Genomic DNA, 23,513 nt, shown 5'->3' with positions numbered 1-23,513 from the left:
TAGGGTCTGCCCCTACAACCTATGACCCATCTGGTGTCTGCCGTGCTCGAAGCTACCTCAGTAAGGTTTCCCTGTGTCGACGCATCTCTATCAAGTAGAGCCCCATGTGCACCTGGTCCTGGAAATGTATAAGTCCTTGCGAGAGGGCCAAATCTAGTCCCCTCCTGATATATGTAGTGGTAGCATCCTCGTATCTCATAGTAGGTTGGACAAATGCACAGAAAGTGCTCCTCAGTCTCAACTATCTTCATATCACATATCATACATATCCTCTGCTCTTTAGGTATGCATGCGGCACGTCTGGCCTCAATCCTAAGCTGGTGGGAGGAGACTCGCATCTGACACCCCTTTAGATTGATGCCATCTTCCAGACAGTGACATACATCCATAGAGTTTGGGCCCTACCTCACTAGAGACTACCGAGAGTGGCCTTACAGGCTTCCATATGCTTGGCAGAGAGCAACACAGACACCTAGTATGCACGCATAGGCACATGGCTGGTGAGGCATGGTATTCAGCTAGATAGGTTCCTCGCTTTCAAAACAGTATGAATGCGCCCCCCGAGCGACTCCCGCGTGACGAGATCAACCGTATCATACAGCTAGATCTCCTATAGCTTCACACATCACGGATATGGGGGGGGGGACCAAGAGCTCCCCACTAAGATGCAGTTCTACTGTGACCACTTCCTGAGACTATCAGAAGATGGGTTTATCATCATGCCACTTTACCTTGAGGATAGAGGAGTCTCCCACGCACTCAGGATCGCCATTGCCTCACCCACGAGCCCCCCTCCTTCCTACTCCCCCGGCCCCTCCTGCTAAAGAACCCAAAGTCAATGACCTAGCCAAGGCCCTGAATGATCTTCGGCTTGAGATGGTGGGCATCAGAAATCAAGCCAATCGCCCTCCAAGAGAACATGCCAATGTTGTGTGCTACGAGTGCCACCAGAAGGGTAATTATCACACTGAATGTCCCAATATTCCAAGGGTGAATCTTCTAAGTGAGTCAGGCACCAAGGATTCTGACTCATGTGGGACTGAGGGCTTACTCTGAATCATCTTGAAGCCCATGAGAACCTGCAGCCTCTAAAATGTCCTCCATTCTACTATCGGGATGTCACACTCCTAAAAGGGTGCAGCATACATGGCCGTCGGTCAGACGAGGTTGTCAAAAAGCCAGCCCTTCGTTGGAGGGTCCTAGAAGTAGGCTTGGAAACACAGTCTCTCCAGACGGGCCAATACACCCCGCCCCCATGTGAGCCGTGCTCTAGTGGTGTGGGTCATCATGAAGAGGGGTCCTGAGAAAACCGCACCCAAATATGTGTAGGACTGCACTATCTCCACTGGGGCATCTTTGTATGTGAAACTGTGTCAGTGAAGCACCGACCGTGAGATGTTGAAGATCATAACCTTGGTTTTCCCAAGGTTGACTGTCAAGTCCCTCTCTCTACAGAACACCTCCAAGGCATCCAAATGTCTCTGTAAGCCCTCTACTGATGATGATGATATGAGTACTGTCATCTGCATATAATAGTATCTGTATCATGAGATCAGCCAGTGGTGAACCCTCCCCCCGAAGATGTGATCTCATCAATGTAGAGTCCAAAGAGCGTCAGGGAGAGGGGGCAGCCCTGCTTCACCCCTATAGTACTGTCCACCCAATCCTATATACCTCCTGGGGCTTGAACTCTCCCACGAACAGACTCGTATAGACTCATGACTCCCCAGATTATGGAGTCTGGGATATGTAGCTCACGTAGTCTCGTTGATTAGACGAGATCACGGGATGGTATTGAAGGCCTTTCGAAGGTCTACAAAGCATGTGTAGACTTTCTGATGTCTAGACCTAGCCTCCTCAATGATAGTCTGCAAAGTGAAGATGTGATCCAAAGTAGAGTGCTATCTCTGGAAGCCTGCCTGTCCTAGTGCTCATTGCCCTTGAAGCTCCGTGTGGCTGCTGCTAAGTTCCCTCTCCAGCACCAATCCATAGATCTTGGCTAAAGTATGACCAATCATGAGGGTGCGATAGTTTCTGGTATCCATGGGGTCCCCTACCTTGTGTATCGGTACGATGGTGGTGGTGCTCCAGGTAGGTGGAAAATCGTGGCATACTGTGTGATTGAACATCCGTGCTAAAATCGAGGCCAGGACCTCATGCCCATGTGAGAAATGCTATGTCTGTAGTCCTTCATGATCCTGTGCCTTCCAATTCTGTAGACAACATAGTGTAGCCTGTACATTCTGCGTGGTGAACAAATAACATGTGGTAGGCCTGGGCATACTAGACATGTCAGGTTGTGCTTGCCCGGGGACATCATATAGGGAGCATGCATATTTGTGCCACACAGAAGGGTCAGTGATGGGAATGGGTGGTTTCCCTTCTGATAGGAACTCCCATCCGATGGTGGGGTCTCCCCTCGGAACGAGCTAATAATGTCATCCATCCTGTGTGTAAGGAATGCACGTCTCTTATGCTATGTCAACCGTCGATAAATCCACTGTGCCTCAGATGCAGACAAATGGCCCAAGGTGCGTTCCCGTATCAAGTGTGCTCTCAGAGCCCTGCACTCGTCATCAAACCATGGGTTCTATGGCATCTTCCATCATGGGGCCGTGCGGGCCTGGTCGTGGGGAAGGACCTTATGGAAGCCTCCTGCACTATTGATACCAGCGTGTCTAAGGCATGTGCTAGGTCCATGTCATCATCGTCTTTGAGTAGGTCTGGGAGCTCTCTACTCAGATGGCCCGTATACACTAGGTCAAGTACTCTATCAAAATGGACCTGGATAGCTGTCGGTCTCTGCGGGGCCCTCACTGTGGTGGGTATAGTGACAGAAATGCAAAAGGATAGGTACGTGTGGTCTACTCTGAGTGGGGGTGGAGGCACTATGAAGTCAAGTATCCTCGGCGCAAAGGCTAGTGGCCCTAGTATATAGTCTACAGTGCTCGATCCACCACCATGGGGGAAACATGTAAGTCCCCTAGATGATGGCCATCTGTAAAGGCCATTGTAGATTATCAAATCATGTACTGCGCCCAACTCTAGCAGGTGTTGTCCATATCCTATCATAGGTGTAGTGTCTGCTGAGTGCCTGAGTATCCCAAGCTCCTTTGCATCAAGCTCTAGAACTAGGTGGGGTTTCCCCTCATGTGCGAAGTCCAAGAGGCCCACCTGTCTATCCCTTGTCCGTGCATTGAAGTCTCCCAAGAGGAGCGTGTCGCCCAATCGAGAGAACTCAATGATGTCCTCATGAATCATCTCAAATGGGCTGTTCCCCTCCGTGGAGACCTCACGTGCATACGTCGACATCATGGGAGGGAAGTAACAGACTGCAATGAAGAGAGGACGGGAGTCTGGCAACTGGATCCATATCCACATATGTCGGGCATGTTCCTCTTTCCATGCCACCGATATAAGCGGTATCAGATGTGTCTTGAAGAGGACAGCCACCCCTCCTAAGACTCAAACCCCGTTGTCTCTCCTCAGCTCCATCTGGTGGGCTGACTCCCATGTGTATCGCGTCACCATGGGTAGCCCTCTCTCTGGGCTCTCATTTGTCTCTGTGTAGAAAATCATGTCACGGTCAGCGTAGGTCTCCAAGAACCCTCCTGGGTCAGACCAGAGAGTGCCATTACAATTCCAAACTGCTAATTTCAGCAACTTCTGTGTGCCCAGCCCATCATTTCTGAACCGTCATAATTCCCCCTCTTCTTTATCCTCCTCATCGTCTCTATTTGATCTTATTATCCTCACATATGACCACTTTCCCATCTCCTTTAGTTCAGAACTTGATCACTAGCGGCCTTGTGGGGGCATCTCCTTTGCCTACCCTCCAAGCAGCCTCCCATTTCGGTAAACAGAGATTTTGCATCATCCATAGGGGTGTCACCCAATGGTAGGCCTCTAACAAGTGCATTTAATGCCTTGATGTCCCACCTTTTATCCTCTTCAAGGGCATCTGAGATGATCTCTTTTTTACAAGCTGCTGTGCTTTTCTTCACCATGTCCTTCCATTCTAACATTTTGGCTTCCCCCTTGCTGATTTGCAGTTTTAATTCAGCGTGCTTCCCTTGCATAGCGGACTGCATAGCCGCTATGTCTTTGCAGAGTTTGGCATTCTCATTTTTCAGCTCATCCATTGCATTGCATGTGTCCCCAGGAATCCCTTTCAATTCTTTGAGCTGCTGTATTTCTAACTCCATTACTTGCATCTTATCTGTGAGGCATGTTTTCTCTATATCCCATTCGTCTCTCTTAGATTTTTATCTTCTCCATTCTTACTGTTGTGTTTCTTCACCTCGTTTAGCACTTTATCCATGACTGACTTTTCACTAAGTAGCGCCACATTAGTTGCTTCCAGTTCATCTATTTTCACAATAAGAGTAGTGCAGATTTTACTGAGGGTAGCTAGGACATTTGCTGCTATCTTATTATTAGTTGTGCCAGATGAATATGTATGCATAGCGCGGTCCAAGGCCTGTTTTCCCCATTTGTCTTCGACACAACCTCGTGTCGGCATGATGATAGCTGCAACTATAATCCCTATTTTGTATTTTATTGTGAAGGCAGAAAATAAATTGACTTACATGCTGTCATATCTTCTTCTTCATTTCTGCCTTTCTGGCAAGTGAAGCTGAGCTGAATTGGCGGGGGAAGGGGGGGGGCCCGTTGAGCTGGAGTGGCACGGGGGGGTGGTGGTGGTGTTGGATGGTGGTCCGAGTCCCAGCCTCCCTTAACGTCTCTGCTGATACCAAATCCCCTTATGCGCAGCTTATCCAACACGACCCCTGCCCGGGCCGTCCACCGTTTTTCCCCTCTTAGCCACACGCCCCACTGGGCAAGCCCTTAGGCTTCAACACCTTGGTCTGCAGGATCTCACGGGTCTCCAAGACCCACAGGAACGTCCTCCGCGCAACGTCCTGTTCAGCCCACGTTTCTTTCCCTGTTAACGGCCGTTACGTGGGTCGGCACGTTAGACCCCTTCGTCCCGGTTCGGTACCCAACGGTTCACGGTTTATACAATGGTATGGAGAATGCAAATGGCCCTCACCGTTCCCCACTCGCTTTCACGTGCCCTCAACCCGTCCCACGTTTTGCTTTCCTGTGCGTGCGCTTCAACGTGCACCACGAGGACACAACCCACAAGATGGCATGATGACGTTACTAGCAGAGCGGTACTAGATGGAGTGCCAAACGGTCGCAAGAACGCACTTGATTGCAACAGAATATATTTACAAGCAAGAGGGAGCATAAACGGCCGCTGACGTTTTCCTCACCCAAATCAACATAGCATGAGAGAGCATGGCTACTGGTGGTGGCCCTGCGTGTACCAGGCGGCTGTTGCTAATGACCCTGCACGTACCAAGCAACGCTGCTGCTAGTTGGCGACGCTACTGCTACTGCTAGCTGCGGTGCAAGCAGGCGGGGCAAGGCGGATAAAAATAGGTTTTTGTGCCACTTTCCTAGGTCACATGGTGACCTTGGGTCCAAGATTTTAGAGTTCACACTGGCACATGTTGAATAGGCCCTTCACCCTTGATGTACAAGGAGGTGATCTAAGTTGACACCTCCTAGAGATACAAGGTAAAGGCACTCAATATACGATGCAAGCACATCTAGAAGAGGGAGGAGAGAGAGAGAGAGAGAGAGAGAGAGAGAATCCCAAACCTGCCACGTGGAAGGTATTTGGAGGTTGGGGGAAGAATTGTAGAGGTTCGGATGTGGAGGAGGGAGCTTCAGGAAGAGTTGTGGAGGATGGAGGAAAAAGAGAAGCACCACATGGCATGTAAGAGGTTGAGGCTAAGTGGCTGAGGCGAAGCAAAGCAGCATAGTCAGGAGGATAGACGATGCCATGTGGCAGTTGCGCGGCGACTCCCAAGTTCGGACTGTGCGAGGCAGACTATTGGGACGAGCCATTGATTGCGACATGGTAGTGGCAAATAGCCCACGTGGCAGAGGTAGACACACACGTAGAGCCAAAGCAAGGGAGGATTACCATGCAAGCAAGGGACTGGAGGATTGTGCAAGCTGCTCAGCGACAAACTCCATAGTCCAGAGTAAATGCAAGGCGCACAACATGATTTCCCCCAATTTTTTTTCCCTTTATTAACATTAAAAATGCCTTCCCCCCTTCTTTTTCTCATTATTTTAAAATTTAATTTCTTTGTTTTAATTTCTTTCTTTGAATTACTTTCTTTAAAGTTCTTTCTTTCTTTAAAATCCTTTCTTTAAATTTCTTTCTCTATTTTTCTTAAATTCCCTCTTTACATTCATTAAATTAATTCTTCTTAGAGCAATACTCCTTTTTACTCTTCCTTTTTTATTTATATATTTTTTCTCCTCTTAAATTCCTCTTTCCCCTTATAATTCCATTCCTAGTCCATTATTCTTTATCATTGCTCTTTCTCATTAAAATTTTCCTTCGCATTAAAATTTAATTGCATAAATTCACATTTAACTTCCCCCTTTCTTCTCTCCAAAATTTTGTATAAATTTTCCTCTATTTAACCCAATATCTCTTGCCTTTTACAAATAAACCCCCCTCTTCTTATTCATTGTAGCTTTATAAGTTTGTTGTTAAGTATTAAATTTATTGCGACTCCGATAACAAGGGAGGGGTGTTATGACACCTGTCTTCCCAACTAAAGTTTAAGCGGGTTCTCACCACGTTTTTCTTGTTGGATGATGGTAGGTAGGTAGACTCCCCTCTTCAATAAAAGTGATGCTGCCACTTATCAGAGCTTTACTGCTCACATTTTCTCCTTTGAAAAATTTGTTCATCCTTTAATGATGCTACTTTGTTTTTTGTGATGCTTATTGCAAAGTTTTTCTATTAAACATTTCTCCTTCCTACTCCAAATTTGTCTACTCTTCACTATGGAAAGGGGTGTTGTAAATGTCTACTACACACACACACACACTTGATATCCCTTCCTCCATTGGTTTGGTCACTTGCTCTTTAGATCTCCCCTCGACAACCCCCCCTTCCCCTTCCCCAAACCCCTCTTTCAATTTCTCTCCCTAATATTTTCCTCTTTTCACCCACTCTCATTTCATTTCCCTCACATTTCGCACCACAGTCACCGTAGTTCCCCTCAATTTTCCCCTTGTGTTTCCCTTAAATTTTCCCTTATTCTCTCCTTATTTTTCCCCTTTATTGCCCTTGGTTTTTTTCTAATTTCTAAGCTTTTTCTAAATTCTCCCTTCAAGTTCTTCCCTATTTTAGCCTAATTTTGTTTCTAAGCCTTTTTCTAAATTCTCCCTTTAAATTCTTCCCTATTTTAGCCTAATTTTTTAGTGTCCTTTCTATTTTACCTTTCTCTAATTTTTTTCTTTTTTACATTTTTCATTCTTTTTGTTCTCCTTTGTTTTTTATCGCTATCTCCCTTTTCCCTTTTTAATTTTTCCCTTTTTCTTTTCTTCCTATTTTTCCTTATTCTTACTTTACCTATCTTTCCTAATTTATCTCATTTCTCCCTTATTCTTCCCTTACTGTCCTTAATTTTTCTTATTATTTATTATTTTTAGCTAAAACTTTTTTCCTTAGTTTTACCAATACCATTAATTTTTCTATTTTCTTTTTACTTACTTTAATTTTCCCCTAGTTTATTCCTTTTCATTCCCTTTTAATCCCCCCCCCTCCCTAGATCTCCGACTATTTTACTTCCTCGACCCTTGACTTTCACGCACTACGAATACCCCTCTCCTTCCACGCTCCAACCGACCAATCCTTGACCGGTGTTAAATACTACCCCCTCCTTACCTCTTTCCTACCTATAGCCCGTTCGTGTTTGCTGTCTATGCTCAGCTCAACTTTACTCACCTCCTTCCTACCCTTAAGTCTGGCTCTCTGCCTCCGTGCAATCTTTACTCCCCCCACTGCTACCCATAGGTCTGCATCTCTCCTTGCAGCCTGTGAACTACTCGTAACTCAGGAGCTCATCCCTTTGCTGTACTTAACCACTGCCGCCGCTCTGCATCCCACGGTTCGCCACATCAAAAGCTTGTTGGCACGCCTTTCCTTGCATCATGATAGTGACTTCTATGAGATTCGTACCCGCCCTTAAATTTCTCCCGTCCCTACTGACAGAGACCCGCACATCCGATTCGTCTCCAATGTGCACTTCAAGATACTCTTCTATAGTTTGTTCCCACTCTCGTTTTTTCATCTGCCACGCAATGGACTCAAGAACTCACTGTTCACAGGTCTCTCTAGACTTTCTTCTAAGTTTCATTAACCAAAACTTTTTTCGGTTGCTCCCCCCTTTTTGTTTCTTCTTTCAAAAATTCTTTTAACCCCCCTTTTCCCTTTATCTTTAAGACTACGGTTTTTTCTTCCTCTCGACTTATATTTATTTCTATCCCTTCCTTACCCCCCCCCCCCCCCCCCCCCCCCCCCCTTTTTTTTTTGGTGGCTTTTCTTTACTAAAATTCTACCTATTAATCTAGTATATGACTCTTACTATATCCATTGCTCTAAAAATCTACTAACCCACTACTCCATTACACTACTATATACACTATTATTACTATTGTTTCTTTATAAACACTCCTAACCCCCCTAAACCTTTTTTAAGAAACTCTAACTTAGTCCTTCTTATTTGTCTATTTATAATAACTTTTTTAACTTTCTTCCCTCCCCTTACTAATACTCCATTCTCCTAACCATTCTAAACCCTTCTATTTTTTTGTTGACCCCAACTTCTCTAATAACTAGTCTATTCTTTACCAGACTCCATCCATAGTCTTAAAAATTCCACCACGCATGTCTTTCTTGTTCTTGTCCTTTTATTTCTAATTTGATTTTAATTTTTTCTACCCAATCCTTCACCTAAATCCAATTCTCATAATTTCCACATGTCATCATAGTGATTTCATTACCCCCCCCCCCTTTTTCTATATATCTCTTCTTTTTCTCTCCATAATCTTCCCAAATTCATTACCTTTGTCATACACTCTCCCCCTAAAATTTACTGTTACCCCAAGCAATCTCTCAAAAACTACATCAAGTTTGATAAGTCTAGGTTTAAGTTCTCATTTTCATTGTGACACCGATAACAAGGGAGGGGTGTTTATGACACCTGTCTTCCCAACTAAGGTTTAAGTAGGTTCTCACCACGTTTTTCTTGTTGGATGGTGGCAGGTAGGCAGACTCCCCTCTTCAATAAAAGTGATGCTTGCTAGGACTTATCCAAGCTCAACTTCTATATAGTTTTCACAAAAGTCATTTCTACAAAATGGCCCACTGCTAGTTTCCTTTGTAAACAGGGATTCACTGACTTGTACAAACTTTTTCGTTAATGCAATTAGTCCTATTTCATTATCTAGCTTCACTCTTTTGTCTTTTCACTATGCAAAGGGTTGTTGTAAAATCTTCCCCCCCCCTCCCCCCCCCCTCCACACACACACACACACACACACACACACGAATTGAGAGAGAGAGAGAGAGAGAGAGAGAGAGAGAGAGAGAGAGAGAAAGGGAGAGAGAGAGAGAGAGGGATAAGAGATAAGAGGGAGGGAGACGAGAGAGAGAAAGAGAGAGAGAGCGAGAGAGAGAGAGAGAGAGAGAGAGAGAGAGAGAGATGTTGGCAATCAGAGATGCAAGCTAGCAAAAGTGAGCAGTACATAAAATATAAAAGACCACTTATATTTCAATCAACATACACAATGGCTGCTCACCCCTATCGGCTTTGTTGCAGCTTTACAAAAGAGCTCAGCCACAAAGGATTGATTCAAGTCACAAAGACAAAAGAAACGACACTCAGTCGACATAGCCACACAAGCTCTCATGCCAAAGTGTCCTCAGGTCAACCGACCTTGTTGGAGCTCACACAAAGATAGCAATCCCCAACTGTTCTACAACACACCAATATACAAAGCTCTACACTGACTCTCATATGACGTTGGTGAGGCTATCCGCCACAGCGTCCTGGTGAAGCCACCAATTGAGAGTGACGATGATCAAAATGACGACCTTCCAGAGTCACCATACATCAAGACCTTGAAGGTTTGCCATGCCAACCGCCTCTACGTAGAAACACGTAGAACACCACATAAATTAATGACACATGGCAAATATGTAAGCCTCCTTAGTACTAAATCTACGTAGTACTAAAACCCCAGGGGCCTTAGTACTAATAGTACTAACATAGCCCCCCATGAGGTTTACCTGCTAACAAGAGAGAGAGAGAGAGAAGTAGAGAGAGGGGGTAGGTAAGAGTAAGAGAGAGAAATTGAGATGCGATATATATATATATATATATATAGAGAGAGAGAGAGAGAGAGAGAGAGAGAGAGAGAGAGGGAGAGAGAGAGAGAGAGCACACGTGCACGTGCATGCACGTGTGTGTGTGTGTGTGTGTGAGAGAGAGAGAGAGAGAGAGAGAGAGAGAGAGAGAGAGAGAGAGAGAGAGAGAAGAAGAAGGAGAAGGCCTTTGACAATAAAATCAAAGAGGGAAAAGATGCATGTAGTAGTTCAAGACCTTGCTTGATTGGTGAAGAGCACGATGATTAGTTTGCAGGATTGGTTCAGTATGAACCACCTCAGGTCATTGATGTCGATAAAGATTACTCTTTTGGAGCTCTTGTTGAGCTGATAGTTTTCTCAAGCTTTTGTGTGAAAGGTTTCTCGTTTGAGAAGATGTTGTAATTACAACCATATATATCACCCATAGATGTCCCACAAAAGGTATTGGTAAGTATCAATCCATTTCAAGCTCCTCTTCTTACCACATCTACACCAAATCTCAAAGTTCCACTCATAAACACACACACGCATTTATATTTATATTTATATTTAATTAAATAAATGAGTCAGAGAGAGAGAGATGGAGAGATGAGAGAGAGAGATGGAGAGATGAGAGAGAGAGAGAGAGAGAGAGAGAGAGAGAGAGAGAGAGAGAGAGAGAGAGAGAGAGAGAGAGAGAGAGAGAGATTAGGCACCCACAATGAGGTTTATTCCTACATTAATATTAGTTGAGGGCGAGGGAGGGAAAATTAAGCTAAGCATATATGGACAATACTTGAATGTTAAGTTAAGACGGGCGAGCCGGTTGGCGAACTTTCGAGAGAGCACATAGTTGGGAACCTTCCAGAGACTGCCCATGCACGTCTATAAAGAGAGGGATGCGAAGAGGAGGGTGAGTCGGAGGGAGAGAGGGAAGGGGAGGCAGAGGGGAGAAGCTGAGTGAGGGAGGAGGAGAGGGCGGGTAACGAGGGCATAGCGGGCAAGGCAGCTACTACAACAGAAAGCGAGTTAATTAAATGAGCAATGAGCTTAGGTTAATTGAGTGTGAGTTAAGGGCGAGGGACTAATTAATAGGATTTTATTAAGGAGAGAGAGAGAGAGAGAGAGAGAGAGAGAGAGAGAGAGAGAGAGAGAGAGATTAAATTCCTCAAAGTATGAGATTGAAAAATGAAACCATAAATTTTATTAAAGGTGATATACAATCGCAACTTTGAGACCCAACGGAGCGGGTCTCTAGCTCATCGTAGACGGGTCAGGCTACTCGTTACCCTAACAATCTCATGAACAAGGCAAAGTACGTGGGGAAGCTAGAGTTAGACCTCCGTTCTAAGAAAAACTCCCAAAAAATGGAATGGAGTGGAAATTCAAACAATCCAAGTAACCATTAATGAACTGATGACAAAGAGGAAGCCAATCATACAATGATTTGAATTTGGAAAGCAATCCATGGTGGAATTTGCTTGAATTGAAGGAGGAGAGATGGAGGCGTGGCTGGTTTGGGAATTTGGATTGGGGATTGGAGCAATTTGGACTTTGAGTTGTTGAGTGAATGGGAAGGTGGATGATGCTTCCCGAATTCTGATAATGCAGCTTTGAAAGAAAGCTTGCTCACCTTTGCTGGTGCTTCCTTCTCCCTTCACCAGCATGGCTGGAGTAAGCTCTGCTGCTGTTTCTGCCCACCTCTGCTGCCACTTCCCCCCCCCTTCCCTCCTTTCCACATCCGCTGCTCGCCTTTTCAGTTCCGTCTTTGGGCCTCATCCCCTTCGACCCTTCTCCTCCCTCAGTTGCTGCGCCTCTTCCACCCTTTGCTTCCCCGCCAGCTCCTCTTGTACAGTCGCGTCTCAATCCTCTCCCCTTGGAGGGGATTCCCTATCGCCTTTGCATTGTAAATTAAATTCGCCAATCCATTTGCGGACCCTTCGTGGCACTCATCATTTGGGCAGAAGGCTCCAATGTACTGTTAGCAAAGTGGCAGAGGGCGATACAGTCGTGGACGAAGCATTACCTTCCTTGAAGGCAGAGCAGGATGATGCCTCCTCCTTCTATCTGTCGGTGGGGCCTTTTAGAAAACGATTGAGGATCGCAGATATTAAGGAGGGGCCCCAGCGACTTGCAGAGCAGATCACTGTCCGGGGTTGGATTCGCACTTGCCGTCTACAAAAGAGTTTCACATTTCTGGAGGTAGATTCGTTTGCCCAAAAAACTTAGGACATGCGAGCCTCTTGGGTACCTTCTTAGAAATATGTCAACACAAAAGCAATTCACCACTTTCAAAATTCACGTGATGTTTTGAACCTGCTTAGTATCCCTGTGCTCACTTGCGAAGCCGAAGTGTAGGTTACTCTCACGTCAAGTCCTTGGAGATTATTTTGCGATATCGACCTCAGTGAGAGACACCCTGCACGATCATTGAGACCTAACAATTATCTGTATAACATCTGCTCGTTAGAGAGCTCTTCATGATTGAAGGAACTAGAGATGCTTAGCATCCCTAAAACTAAGAAATATAAGAGTGAGGAACAATGATACATTAAAAGGGTGTCTACTCTTTGGGCAATCAAGTATTTGCACTCGGCTCCATTGGGTATCTTGGCTTCGTGGAATCATGAGCTGGTAGTTCCTCTTTGTCTTAGTTGCCTGTGGGCGTCGCATAAGCTGCCTGTTGTTGAGAGAGGTGATGATGATAATGACCGTGTCAACGTCTGCTAAAGGCTGATTACGGTCTATGGGATCAAGAAGCAGCATTGCAAAGATAGCCTAATGAAGTGGGGGCAGCAATCTAGGAGGTTGCAGTGTGTGAATTGTCCAGAGCATGCTCAAGGAATTTTCCTTGTTTCCATGACCTGGGCAACATATGTATCCATAGCATTCATAGAGCCCTGCTGCAAGAGGAAGTGAGCAATGGTGTCATGACCCTCTATATAGATAGATAGAGAGAGAGAGAGAGAGAGAGAGAGTCCATTGCAAATTAAGCTCAAATAGGCATGTGACCTAGAAGATGCCAAGCCTTGCATGTAATCAAGAACAGAGGAACACAATGGAAAACAATGATGCATTTCCAGAACACTATAAAACTCAGAAATATAAAGGCAAGGGTATATCATACAATATAAAAAACTGAGACTGCAAGCTGCATCCATCAACGAGCCTCCGTTTACAAGAACGTTCGTGCCCCAAGATCATATATTGACAAATGTAAAAGATTAGTCCAAGCAGCAAAAAGCGGGTGGGTCATAGGAAAAATGCTTACAGACTTTTAAAGACCATGTCTAATGGCAAAAGATGGTGCCATGCATAGAGCTTTATTCAACGTAGTGCATCTTCCCCCCCCTGGCACAAAGAAAAGAACTATGTATCAGAAAACGTTGAGAAAAACTGATAGAGATCAGCTATCCAGGCGGCGCTGACCAAAAGAAAAGGTGCTGGCTGCTATCTAGCCTGTTTCTCAAAATCCCCACTCGATTGCCTATGATGTCCTGGAGGCAGGTGCCAACAGCCAAGGTGAAGGGCTATATAACCAACAGATTTCTCAATCTGTGAAGATGTAGAAGGTGCCTACAGGCCACGCCTTGTAGAAGTGCTCCGTCTTCATAGAAACCTATGTCCTACTCGGAAATAGCTCGCAGGGTATAAATATTATTGTCTGAGATATTGAGGGTAGCTGCAGGACCTACCTGCTGCCCCTTTATCACTAAGCTTTGAGAAAACTTTGAGAAAAACCAATAGAGATCAGCTATCCAGGAGGCGCTGACCAAAAGAAAAGGTGCTGTCTACTACTATGCATCGATTGCCTATGATATCCCGGAGGCAGGTGCCAACAGTCAAGGTGAAGGGCTATATAACCAACATATTTCTCAATCTGTGAAGATGTAGAAGGCGCCTACAGGCCATGCCTTGTAGAAGTGCTACGCCTTTCGGCGGTCTTCCTAGAAACCCATGTCCTCCTCGGATGTATCTCACAGGGTATAAATATTATATTGAGAGTAGCTGCAGGACCTACCTGCTGCCCCTCCCTCATTAAGCTTTGAGAAAACTTTGAGAAAAACCAATAGAGATCAGCTATCCAGGAGACGCTGACCAAAAGAAAAGGTGCTGGCTGCTATGCATCAATTGCCTATGATATCCCGGAGGCAGGTGCCAACAGTCAAGGTGAAGGGCTATATAACCAACATATTTCTCAATCTGTGATGATGTAGAAGGTGCCTACAGGCCATGCCTTGTAGAAGTGCTCCCGCCTTTCGGTGGTCTTCCTAGAAACCCATGTCCTCGGAAGTATCTCACAGGGTATAAATATTATCATGCGAGATATTGAGGGTAGCTGCTACCTGTCGCCCCGCCATCACTAAGCTTTGAGAAAACTTTGAGCAAAACCAATAGAGATCAGCTATCCAGGAGGGGCTGACCAAAAGAAAAGGTGCTGGCTGCTATGCAGCCTGCTTCTCAAAATCCCACCTCAATTGCCTATAATGTGCCGGAGGCAGGTGCCAAGAGCCAAGGTAAAGGGCTATATAACCAACAGATTTCTCAATCTGTGAAGACGTAGAAGGTGCCTACAGGCCATGCCTCATAGAAGTGCTCTGCCTTTCGGCGGTCTTCCTAGAAACCTATGTCCCACTCGGAAGTAGCTCACAGGGAATAAATATTATCATGTGAGATATTGAGGGTAGATGCAGGACCTACTTGCTGCCCCTCCATCACTAAGCTGCATTGTGCTACTCGGATATTCCAGGCAGTGATACTGCCATCTCAGTGACGACGTCCTTTAGCGGAGGCTCAGGTCTCTATTTTTTTTTTTTGCGCAAAAAGTAGTGCTAGTTATATTACTTGAAAGCGAGAGTACAAGAAGGCCTGACGGCCAGCGGGCTGTAATCACAAAACGGATTCAGCCCGAGAAGTCAAAAAGCTAAATACAAGCCTCCTAGGGTAAAATCATCGGAGAGTGGACAAACAGCCACGGTGGAGGGGCGTAATGCCACTGAAGACTCTGAGTGGAGTGCTGGAAGAATAACTCCCGGTGGTCCCAGTCGCGAAGGAAACGTCGTCTCTTTTCCTTCCCTGCCCGGGACTCTCCCTGAATCTGATCCCACTAACCCTTGAGCGTGTGAATGATCGTGTTCCAGATATCTGCAAGGGTCTGGGTAGTAGAAGAAGTCTGAGCTCCTACAGTCTGCGTGCATCTGGAAGTCCAGATATGCCAGCCTGTGATGCTCCCTATGATCTCCCAAACTGGGTGCCGAGGCATTGCTCCTGCATCTGTCTCTGTCAAATGCCATGGGAAGCTGTCCATGTATGCCCAAGTGGCTTGCGTGATGAAAAAGATGGGATCCTGTCTAGAGAACTCATAGGCCAAGTGATGTCCCGGCTCAGTGCTGCACCAACAAACGGCTCCCCAAGTGATCGGTCCTAGCTCGGGTGTAGCCCTAGCTAAGATCCCCATGATTCCCTTCCAAACCGTCTGCGCGTGCGAGCAGCTCCAAAGGCAATGCTTCAGGGACGACTCCTCCTGAAGACACATCTGACAATGCCCCTCCTGCCCCATCTCTCTCAGCCAGCTACCAACTGGAAGCCCCTTGTGTGCCACCATCCAAAGGAAGTAGGAGATCTTCCTCGGACGCCAACTAGCCCAAAGAGTCTTCCAGAAAGTGCGAAGAAAGACCAAGGATATCCCCTGGGCATACCACCTATGTGCCTGTGTGGGTAGCCCACGCTGGAGAGCCCCAAGAGCACGCCGGCCCGTGCGTGCATTGTAAGAAAAGAAGGGGGTAGGGTTCTCTGAGGTCTCCGACGGTGGCCAAAGCCACTCCCCTGGGTCCCACTCCACCTCTGACAAGGAACGGCCCTCCCATATCCAGAGTCTCCAATCCTGGTCCTGCATAATCAGGGGGTCTATATGCCAAGTCTTCCCTTGCAGCCCTCCCGTAGGCACCAGATAGCTCTTCCCGGGAGATGAGAGGTGGCTAGGACAGTTCACTCCACGAGGCATTCCTTTGGTGGTGGCAGGCCTCTTCTCGGATTCTTTGGTACATTTCTTCTCCATCACTGATGACAGTCGCCTACAGAGCAGAGAGGCCGTGATCGACCCCCAGCTTCCCTGGCAACGCCAGCATCAATCTCCGCTCGCCGAGCTTGGATCCCACGTGCCGTACCTACTGCTGTTGCCAGCTCGCCTGGGCTCATCCGACTGTAGACGTCCCTCCAAACCCGGAACGAGCGCGCGGGCCCATGCACCCAGAGCGCCCAAGGGATATGGGATCTCTCTCCAAGCTGACGACCTGTATCATCTGTCACCTGGCTGCTCCAGATCAAGGGCTGTCTGTCTGTCTCCTCTCGGCAGCTAGGGGGAACCTGAGAAAGGCTGTGTCGCAACTTTCTCCAGACCGAAATGAGGCTACGGAGGAAGGGGGAACGGGGTTGAGTCAAAGGAGCTGAAGTGAAGATCCATCGAATAGAAGGCTGCCAAACACCCCCTCTCTGGGGAGTACACCCACTGAGACCATGCTGTAGCAAGAGCTTCCACGTCTGCCCTCCTGGGGTCAGAGACCGCGGATGACTAGCTTGCCAAGAAGTGCCTGACTCTGCAGCTCTGGATCTATAATGCCAAGGCCGCCCTCTGCCTGGGGAAGAATGACCGTCTGCCAGGCGACCCTAGCTCTGGTGGTGCCGGAACCGTCTGAACTAGATCATAGGAAGTTCTGCTCCAATCTCCTCAGCTGGGCTACACAAGACCTCGAAAAACACCAACAAGAGGCCACATACCAAGCAGTGGCAAGGACCTGGTTGACCACAAGGGCCCTGCCTGCCAAGGAAAGCCGAGCCGTGCTCCAGAAAGCAAGCTTCCGTCGTATGGAGGCTAGGACCGGCAAGAACTGCTGAGCCGGTGTGATGTCCAGGCCTACCTGGAATCCCAGGTAACGTGTCGTCTGTCCTCTAGGGATCCAGCGAAACCCCAAGAAAATACCCCACTGTGAGCTGGCTTCTGGATCTGTAAGAAAACCCCCGAGCGAGTGTACCTTCCAAGAAGGACCAGTCTACCCTGTCGTACGCCTTCTCAAAGTCGAGAAGGAGTATGGCAAGGTGCTGGCCGCTGTGCTGGGCCCATTCCGTCGCCTCTGAGAAAGTGAAGATGTTGTCCAAGATGCTGCGATCTTGGACAAAACTAGTCTGGGTGTCATGAATCAAGTCGTGTAGCAGGGGGCGGATGCGACTGCTGATCATCTTGGCAAGGATTTTGTAGGTGGTCGGGAGGAGGGTGATTGGGCGCCACTGTCTGATCTCCTGGCGGTCCCCCCCTTTGCGGATGAGGCAAATTAGGCCTGTCGCAAGGCTCTCTGGCATCTGCCCACTGGAGAAGATGTGTTGGAAGGCTGCGAGCAAGGGTCGGTGGATTTGCTCCCAAAAGGTGGTGAAGAAAGCTCTAGAGAGGCCATCCTCACCTGGCTATTTCTGCCCATCAATAGCACTCACCGCATCCTGCATCTCCGCAACAGTGAAAGGTGCGAGAAGGGTGTCGCTCATGCTGGGCTGCACGAGTCTCGGTGTAGACCTCCACACCTCCTCTTTGCAAATGCGGCCACGAGGGTCTGGGGGCTCCTGTTGGAATAATGATCTGTAGAAGTCTGTCGCCAAGTCCCGGACCTCATCTGGATCTGTCCTGACACTACCATCCAGCGTCCTAAGGGAACGGAGCTGCTCCCCTGCTGACCTCTGTCCATGAGTCCTAAAGAACTCGCTGCACATCCTGTCGCCTTTCCTAGCCTTGAAGGACTTGGAAGCATGAAATGAAAACTCTGAGCGACGCTGGGTAATCTCCTCTAGCATGGCTCGGGCCCGAACCTCCTGCTGTCTGAGCTCGTCAGAGCCGGGAGAAGACTGCTGCATCCTCTGAATCGAGGCGAGATCACGTCTGAGACCCCACTCCCGTGCCCAACACTGCTGTCTGACCTGAATCGCCTCCTGCTGGCAAATGCGTCTAGACTCAGCAAGCACCTGAGCTACCTGTGCTGCTAATCCCTGGTGGGGTGCCACTCCTGCTCCCAAAGGTCCACTATCCTGCTGTGAACCGCTGCTCTGGTGTAGATGGAATCTGGGATTCGGCATGAACGTGGAGGTGAGGACTGAGAGGCCGAGTCCAGGACTAGGATGACTGGGGCATGGTCTGAAAGTGTCGTCCCTGGAACCACTCCTGACTCTCCTCCTCTGCCAAGCGCCCAATCACTAACATAGAAACGGTCCAGCCGCTCCAGGAGTCTGCCTCCCTCCCTCCTGTAGCCCCAAGAGAAGTCTAGACTCCCAGGCCATCTGCGAAAGGACGGCTCCCTCCAGCTGTCCCGACCTCCCACTGCAAAGAGGAAGGAGTCCCAATCTGCCTGCTCTGCCTGAGCTATCCGAGGAACTCTGGGCCCCTTCCCTGCTGATTCTCTTTCCACCCTCCCATCTTCGGGAGGAGCTTTCATGTACTTGTGATATTGTATTGCTCAGGTCCCATAGGCCGGTTTTGGTCTTCAGAGGACGATAATATATTCTTCTTCTTCTTCTTCTCTAAGGTCTCAAGGTTGTTGAAGTCCCCTCCTACAATCCAAGAGTCCATCTCTGGCAACAGGTCTGTCAAGGATCTCCAAAAAATGGATCTACGTCTGAGATCAGTCGGTGCGTAGATATTGAGGATACCGATGCGGGATCCCTTAATATGCAGGCCCACCCAAAGCGCACGTCCTGGGATCAAAGTGCCAAAACCAAACACATGCTGAACTAGAGAAGCGTCGATGGAGGTGCAGACACCCCCGCTTCTCCCCTGCTCGCCAATCGAAGGTTCCCAGTAGGTGTGGGAGCATTTTGTGAGGACCTTCCCACAAATATTGGTCTGTGAAGCCGAAAGCTTGTGTTCCTGTAGTAGGAGCACATCTACCTTTCCCACCAAGGCTGGCTGGAGCTCCTGTCTGAGCACCATTTTCCTGGGGCCACGGGTGCCTGATGAGTGGAACCCGTTAACGTTCCAAGAGATAATGCGTAAACTCATGAGGAGGGAAGGTGGGCCACAAACAGCTGTCTGCTTGCGGTTGAAGTCGAAGTGGTCGGAGGATGTCCTGTGTGGAGACGAAGGCGCTTCTGTGAAGGTTTCGAAGGGGAGGTCGGATCATCGGACCCATCTTCTAAAACCTTCAGCAGAGGGGAAAGGCCTTTCGTCCCGTGGTGGTAAGCTCTCTCTAACTAGCTCGACGCCTCTGCCAGGGAAATGCCGTAGAAGCCCGCAACCTCTGAAGTCCTCTAGGGACGAAGCCCTTCTGCGTAGGCCCACTCCAGCGGTGGCCTAATAATGACCAGGAGTTGGAAACGTTTGGCGTTGTGGCGCCAACGCAGACGAACATCACCCTCCTGCCATTGCTGCTGAAGAAGCTCCGCTGCTCTGCTACCAATCCAGTCCTGCACCTGCTCTTGGGTCTGGTCATGTATCGTCTCCCAAACATTTTCATTCGTCCATTGCTCACTCCCTTCACTGGAGATAGTGAAGGAATAGCTAGGACCATCGTGCGGAGCCAGAATAGACACCTTATCCTCCGCCCCCTTGCGGAGGAAGAAGATGCTGATGTCTAGGCATGCGGGAAAGGAGCCAATACCCGCTGCATCTAAGTAGTCCCAAGGACCTGCTCAGTAGAACTCCAATGGAAGAGCTCTAGGAGCAGCCCTTGGGCTTGGGGACGAAGATGAGGAGTTTGAACCGGAGGGAGGGGAGCTGGCCACCTGTGGGGAAGGGCCTCTCACTGTCGTCGGGCCCGGAGGTTGGGTTTTCAGGTCTTTTACAGGTTATCACAGTTGCTATGGCTGGGAACAGTCAAGACTTATTTGGAGTTCTTCGTGAAGATGATAAGTTGGATGGCACCAACTATCCGATGTGGTCTTATCTCATGAAACATATTCTTGTTGCAAAACATTTGTGGAATATTGTTTCTGGGGCTGATCTGAGGCCAGCCAATGCTACAGTGGTTGTTTCTACTGCTGGTCCTTCTGCAGGTGGTACTCCTCCTGATTCCTCTTCCTCTAGCACTACTGTTGCTACTCTTCGGAAGAGGCAAGGCTTCCAAGCCTATGGGCAAGCCAAAATCTGCGCACAGCAGCTGCAATTCCTCTACGCATAGCAGTTGCAATTCCTCCCATGCATCTAAAAATACAGCAGATAAGGGAAAGAAGAAAAGATGCAACTATTGTTGCAAACCTGGACATGACATTTCAGAATGCAGGAAGCGCATTGCTTCGGAGAAAAAGAAAGCAGGATTGACAGTTAATGCCTCACATGCCATTGAATCCCATGAGCCAGCAGATGCTTCACATGCACATGCTCTTCAAGATGATTGGGCATGGGCTGTCCATTGCTCATTTGATCCCTCCAAAGCTAATGCACTTTTTACTGCTAATGATGCTCAGTCGTGGTACTTTGATAGTGGTGCTTCCAAGCATGTCACATCTTGCAGACAGTTGTTTCATTCTTTAGCTGATGCACCTCGAGGGGGGATTGTTACATGTGCCAATAATGCTTCATATGCTGTAAAAGGAGTTGGAGACGTGCAGCTCACATCCATTTCCAGCCATCCTGTCACTCTGACAAATGTTCTTTTTGTGCCTGGAATTGAAGTCAACTTGATTTCAATTTCAGCAATTGCTACTTCAGGTTTCAGAGTAATTTTTGATGGCTACAGATGCTTGGTATATGATCTTCGTGATGACAATGCCATAGTTCTCACTGGCACCTTGCAAAAAGGGCTTTATCACCTTGATCATCATTCAGCTGCACTTTCTACTGAAGCATTAGCTATTTCAGATTCACAGCTTGCTGAAACTCATCTTTGGCATGAGAGAATGGGCCATCTCAATTATAGAGCTCTTGCAAAGCTACATTCACAGCAGATGGCAAATGATGTACCTCTGACTCACACAGTTTCTAAACATGTGTGTGAGGGTTGTCTTTTGGGTAAGATGCATCAATTTCCTTTTCAAAAGAATTGTCCAAAACTCTCACAAAGGAAATTGCAGCTAGTACACAGCGATGTCTATGGCCCAATGAGGACAAATGCCATCGGAGGATACAAGTATTTCATGACTCTCATTGATGATTTCACAAGGTATTGCTGGGTATATCCTTTAAAGGTCAAATCTGAAGTTTTCTTATGCTTTCAGAGATGGCTGAATATGGTTGAGAATGAATCAGGATGCAAGCTTGTCACCCTCAACACAGATAGGGGGGGTGAGTATATGTCAAAGGAGTTTGATGCATTTCTATCCTCACGGGGCATTATTCACTCATGCACTACTCCTTACACTCCTCAGCAGAATCTTGTTTCTGAAAGGAAAAACAGGTCCACCATGGAGATGGCTAGATGCATGCTTAAGGCCAAGTCTTTGCCCAATAAATTTTGGCTTGATGGAGTAATGTGTGCCAACTATGTGCTGAATAGATCACCTACACGGGCATTAAAGACTATTACACCTTATGAAGCATGGAAAGGCAGGAAGCCTTCACTTTCACACATGAAAGTTTTTGGGTCTCTTGCATATGTTCATGTACCATCTCAGCTAAGACATAAGCTTGATGACAAGGCAATCAAATGCATATTCATTGGTTACAGCCAGGAGAGCAGAGGGTATTGGTTATATCAACCAAATACTGGGAAGATTATTGTCAGTAGAGATGTGATCTTTGCTGAACATTCAGCTTCTCCTCTTGTGGAATGCAAAGCAAAGCCAGATATTGACATGTTTGATGCCTTTGAATCTTGGTTACCTCTACCATCATCAGAAGAGGATTTTGAGCAGCAACATGCGCCTCTTGCAGGCCCTTGACAAAGCAATAATCAGCCTCAACCTCATGCTGATTTGCAGGTTTCTCTTCCGGCACAAAATGATCCCATTACTCATGATGCAGTCATTGAAGAAAGAGCTGTTAATAGATAGCAAAGGCAAGTTCCCAGATGGCTTCTGGATACATTGAGGGACAGCAAACAAGATCAGCCTTTTGCTGCCCAGACAAGATCAGGGAATAGACAGCATGGTCACTTTCTTGAGTTTGCACTCCTTGCTACAGCTTGCAATGAACAGCCTTTGTGCCATAAAGATGCTTTTGATAGCAAAGAGTGGATGGATGCAATGAAAGCTGAGTTACAATCTATTGCTAAAAATGACACTTGGGAATTAGTAGATCTCCCACCTGGCAAGCATGCCATTGGAACGCGGTGGATCTACAAATTAAAAAGGAAATCTGATGACAGCATAGATCGATACAAAGCCCGTCTTGTTGCAAAAGGGTATGCCCAACAACAAGGCATTGACTTTGAGGAGACATTTGCTCCCACATCCAAGATTACTACCATTCGATGTGTCATTGCCATTGCAGCCCATCATCATTGGCAAGTGCACCAACTTGACATCAAGACTGCCTTTCTTCATGGGGATCTGCAGGAAGAAGTCTACGTCACACAACGTCCTGGCTTTGAGGTTGTTAATTCTGAAACGAGTGTAAATCATGAACATTCTTTAGAGTAGGCCAATCATGAAGTATTTTGATATTTTTGGGATCAATTGAAATGCCTTGAGATGGAATTATATGTCTCAAATATTTGAGCTTGGTACAAAAGAACTCACTTTTGTTTTTGGTGAGGAAAAATGACTGTCTATTATATTATATCAACAGATTCAAATACAAAAGAACCTGGAATTTAAAACCTGAAACAATTGAGCTTGAAACTTGTGAACTTGGATCTTGGAACACGTTATTTGGCAATAAGTGAATCTGGAACAAGTGAACTCGGAACAAGTGAACCTAGAACCCAAAAACATATAACCGAAGATCGGAACTTGGAACAAATGAAGTGAAACTGGAACCCGGAATCCAAAACCTGAAACAATTGAGCTTGAAACTTGTGAACTTGGATCCTGGAACACGTTACTTGGCAATAAGTGAATCCAGAACAAGTGAACTCGGAACAAGTGAACCTAGAACCCAGAAACCCATAACAACTGAAGACCGAAACTTGGAACAAATGAAGTGAAACCGGAACCAGGAATAAGTGAATCGAGATCCTGGAACACGTGAACTCAAAAACCGAAACAAGCGAAGGAGACCCACTTTTCTCAACATTAATATAGAGAGTATCTACTCCGACAACTTCAAAAACACGTCAAATATGTTGCTTGTGTTTGAACGATTTTGTCACATGCACCCTTGCACTTGGGTGCAAAGTGACACACTGGCTACATCGACAAGTGCGTAATAGTT

General features: G+C 47.0%; 1 protein-coding gene across 1 annotated transcript in view; it reads left to right on the top strand.

Annotated features, from left to right (window-relative positions):
* Window positions 1–11,626: 11,626 nt before the first annotated feature.
* Window positions 11,627–23,513, top strand: part of NS1 (Class II aminoacyl-tRNA and biotin synthetases superfamily protein) — a 92,083-nt gene continuing 80,196 nt past the window's right edge. Inside the window, exon 1 of the mRNA XM_087385693.1 lies at window positions 11,627–12,430. Coding sequence (XP_087241819.1) covers window positions 11,894–12,430 — 537 coding nt within the window. The 5' untranslated portion in view covers window positions 11,627–11,893. The remainder of the gene's footprint in view (window positions 12,431–23,513) is intronic.

The sequence above is a fragment of the Dipteris shenzhenensis genome, chromosome 15, assembly GCF_047967505.1.
Source record: "Dipteris shenzhenensis isolate YYH24624 ecotype China chromosome 15, Dip_SZ_1.0, whole genome shotgun sequence".
Lineage (NCBI taxonomy): Eukaryota > Viridiplantae > Streptophyta > Polypodiopsida > Gleicheniales > Dipteridaceae > Dipteris > Dipteris shenzhenensis.
Note: the sequence above shows the minus strand (reverse complement) of the source record. Positions and strands in the feature narration are given on the sequence as shown.